Source organism: Megachile rotundata, chromosome 2, assembly GCF_050947335.1.
Source record: "Megachile rotundata isolate GNS110a chromosome 2, iyMegRotu1, whole genome shotgun sequence".
In the NCBI taxonomy this organism is placed as follows: Eukaryota; Metazoa; Arthropoda; class Insecta; order Hymenoptera; family Megachilidae; genus Megachile; species Megachile rotundata.
In genome coordinates, this window is record NC_134984.1 from 5,433,501 (window position 1) to 5,436,537 (window position 3,037).

At 33.7% G+C, this 3,037-nt stretch overlaps 1 protein-coding gene across 1 annotated transcript; it reads left to right on the forward strand.

Annotated features, from left to right (window-relative positions):
- Positions 1 to 597: 597 nt before the first annotated feature.
- On the forward strand, positions 598 to 2,632 carry LOC143266614 (uncharacterized). Its single transcript, XM_076542034.1, has 4 exons — positions 598 to 699; positions 1,027 to 1,052; positions 1,937 to 2,153; positions 2,489 to 2,632. Exons 3-4 carry the CDS (start codon positions 1,952 to 1,954, stop codon positions 2,602 to 2,604), a joined length of 318 nt encoding a protein of 105 aa, XP_076398149.1. The 5' UTR covers positions 598 to 699; positions 1,027 to 1,052; positions 1,937 to 1,951; the 3' UTR covers positions 2,605 to 2,632.
- The last annotated feature ends 405 nt before the right edge of the window (positions 2,633 to 3,037 follow it).

Here is a 3,037-nt window from a genome sequence, read left to right on the forward strand (position 1 = left end):
AGCCTCGGATCAGTAACCGAGGAAAAAAAATACGTGTTACGAAAGAGAGCGAGATAGATACATTTCAAAGGATGCCGCGAGTAAAACAAATCAGCATCCAGTAAAGAACATTTCGTTTGCACTAATTTTCGTCTTACCTTGGAAAAAAAATTTTACCACGATAGTATTGATATTTTTCTGTTTAAAATGATACCAAACACGATGAAATTTGGAATATATTTATTTGCAAGAACTTATATCGTGGCAGTACCTGAATAAAAAATGTACATGGTACATACGGTTCGAATTATATCGTGTTTAGGCTTATTTTAATCAGAAAAGTATCACAAATTTGTCGATGAACGTTTCATCACAAAAAAAATAAAAATACAAAAGTTTCATTATTGCATTGGTATTGTTTCGCCGACGTATACCGATTTGTTTATGCTATGTCTTCTTTTTCACTCGCTGTCCTTCTTTACGTTCGAAGCGGTCGGCAAACTTGAAAGAATGTAGGAGCTGATGAAGAGTGGAACGGCTTGTCCCAAAGCGTATCGCACTCTTGTTGTGTATTCTATATTTACAATCTAAATAACCTGACAACGAAACATATAAACAAAGTATGGAATCCTGGAATTTGCCCCACCAATCCTCTTCCTTTGGAAGTCACGTACTGCAGATTTTTGTTCAGTTTCAGTTCAACCACACTGCTGTCAAGTGGTAAGTACTATTTCATTTTTCTATATGTTATGTATAATATACATTAATTTAGTCTTTAACGGTTGGTAGTTTAGTTGAATATACTTCTGAAAAACCGCTCACTCCCGATTGTCTTGAATTATTGAATCACAGTTATACGTTTCTTTCACGGTTCTTTTTGCCGTGAAAAAATCAAGCAATCACTAAATTTCATTATGATACTCGTAATCAGGATATGAAAACAAGAATATTAAGCTTCAAATAAAAATAGGGGATGAGTGCTTTTCGGAACTTTATTCACAAATGCAAATCGATTACTTTTTAAATAATACAAATTTTTTTTTGCAGAAATATGGCTGCTGATCAACATACCCGTAAGTATAATTAAAATTTCAATGGAAAATTAATATAATGCATGATTCAAGAAAATGTACGTAAGATATACAGGGTGTTCAGCGATTTACTAGCCAGCGTTTTTCTCGTAAATAACTGGTACTAGAAAAAAATGAAAGAGGAAAAAGTGATAGTGTTTTTTATAATCAACATAATGAAGTATGTATTTTTTTCGTGTTTATACTATTTTTTAAGATATGAAGGTAATCTTCAGTTTTTTTAATGGAATGGTACATATTTTTTTTATATCATATGAAAGAGCGTGTCGAAACGAATTCAACAATGTATTATATCATGACCTTGAAATCCATTCTGAGTCAAAAGCAAACGAAATATTTCAAATATTTCGTATTACTATACTTACCAGTATTTCTTACTGATATGTTTACATTTCGCGTTCAATGTGGTTTCCATTAGCTAGAAAGCACTTTTGATGGTTTTATGTTATGATTAGGTCATGATAATAGTGTTATGATAATGGAAACCACATTGAACGCGAAATGTAAACATATCAGTAAGAAATACTGGTAAGTATAGTAATACGAAATATTTGAAATATTTCGTTTACTTTTGACTCAGAATGGATTTCAAGGTCATGATATAATACATTGTTGAATTCGTTTCGACACGCTCTTTCATATGATATAAAAAAAATATGTACCATTCCATTAAAAAAACTGAAGATTACCTTCATATCTTAAAAAATAGTATAAACACGAAAAAAATACATACTTCATTATGTTGATTATAAAAAACACTATCATTTTTTCCTCTTTCATTTTTCTCTAGTACCAGTCATTTACGAGAAAAACGCTGGCTAGTAAATCGCTGAACACTCTGTATACTTCCCTTTTCTCTCTTTCAGAACAAGACCTCATGAATGCGCTTGCAGCAAATGCAGCTGCAGCAGCAGCAGCTGCAGCAACAGATGCAGCAAATGCACACGCAGCTGCAACAACAACAACAATTACTGCAGCAGCAGCAACAACCGCAGCCGCAGCAGCAGCAACAACCGCAGCCGCAGCAGCAACCGCCGCAGCAGCAGCAGCAAAAAGGCGAAGAAGGCGCTAAGCCGCCGCGTCGTAAGCATCACAGATTCTATCACACAAATGCTTAACACTACAACTACCGAAGGAGTCAAAATTAATTGTTTAAAGTTTCTTATTTTTAAATTATAAAACTTGTAAAATTGTTTCTTCTTCGAATATACGTTGATCCTAGTGTTGAGATAAAGAACTATGGTATGTGCAACTGTATGTTTATATTTCAATCTTTGTTTTATTATTTTATTTCCGATTTAAAAGTCATGTACATTGAACGCTGGTAGTTCTAGTGTTAACCAATCCGTGTCGTACATAATAAAGAATTAATTCTAAAAATGTATAACCTATGTAACAGTTTAAATTTTACATTGCAGCGAGAGGAACAGCCGCGGGCACGCGGCGAAAGCCCTATCGCGGCAGAAGCCGCGGTGGAAGAAGAGGCGGCGGAAAACGGGGAGGCCGCCCTACAAATACATGTCATTATTATTAATTAATAAAAAAAAAAATTGAAAAACGAATATCCATGTTGTCTTTTACTTAATTATGTTCATGCCATTTACGCAGACAAAAAAAAAGCCCGGAAAAACTGTCTCACAGTATCCCATACAATTCTCCCCATTCCACTAAAAAGCGTGAAATAAAATAATTTTCAGAAAAAAAATACACCGACTTCGAAATGCACTAAAAAGTATAAAATAATTTCTATTTCCTAATGAAGTAATTTCTATTTCATTCAATCATACAATTACGTAACAGATATGAATGAAACCTATTTACTCGTTAGGGAGTATATTAAATACATTTCAACCTTTTCGGAGGCGGCGCAAAATTAAAAATACCTCAGTAAACGTTGCTGTCAATAACCAGTTGATTGTGGTATGGCGTATGGGAAATTAATAAATCCTGAGAAAGAATATGTGTAA

Bases quoted from the DNA above. Each gene is read 5' to 3' on its own strand.
- LOC143266614 (XM_076542034.1), top strand. From the start codon at position 1,952: ATGCGCTTGCAGCAAATGCAGCTGCAGCAGCAGCAGCTGCAGCAACAG. The intron at 2,154-2,488 runs GTAAGCATCACA...TTTACATTGCAG, and splicing joins AGGCGCTAAGCCGCCGCGTC to CGAGAGGAACAGCCGCGGGC.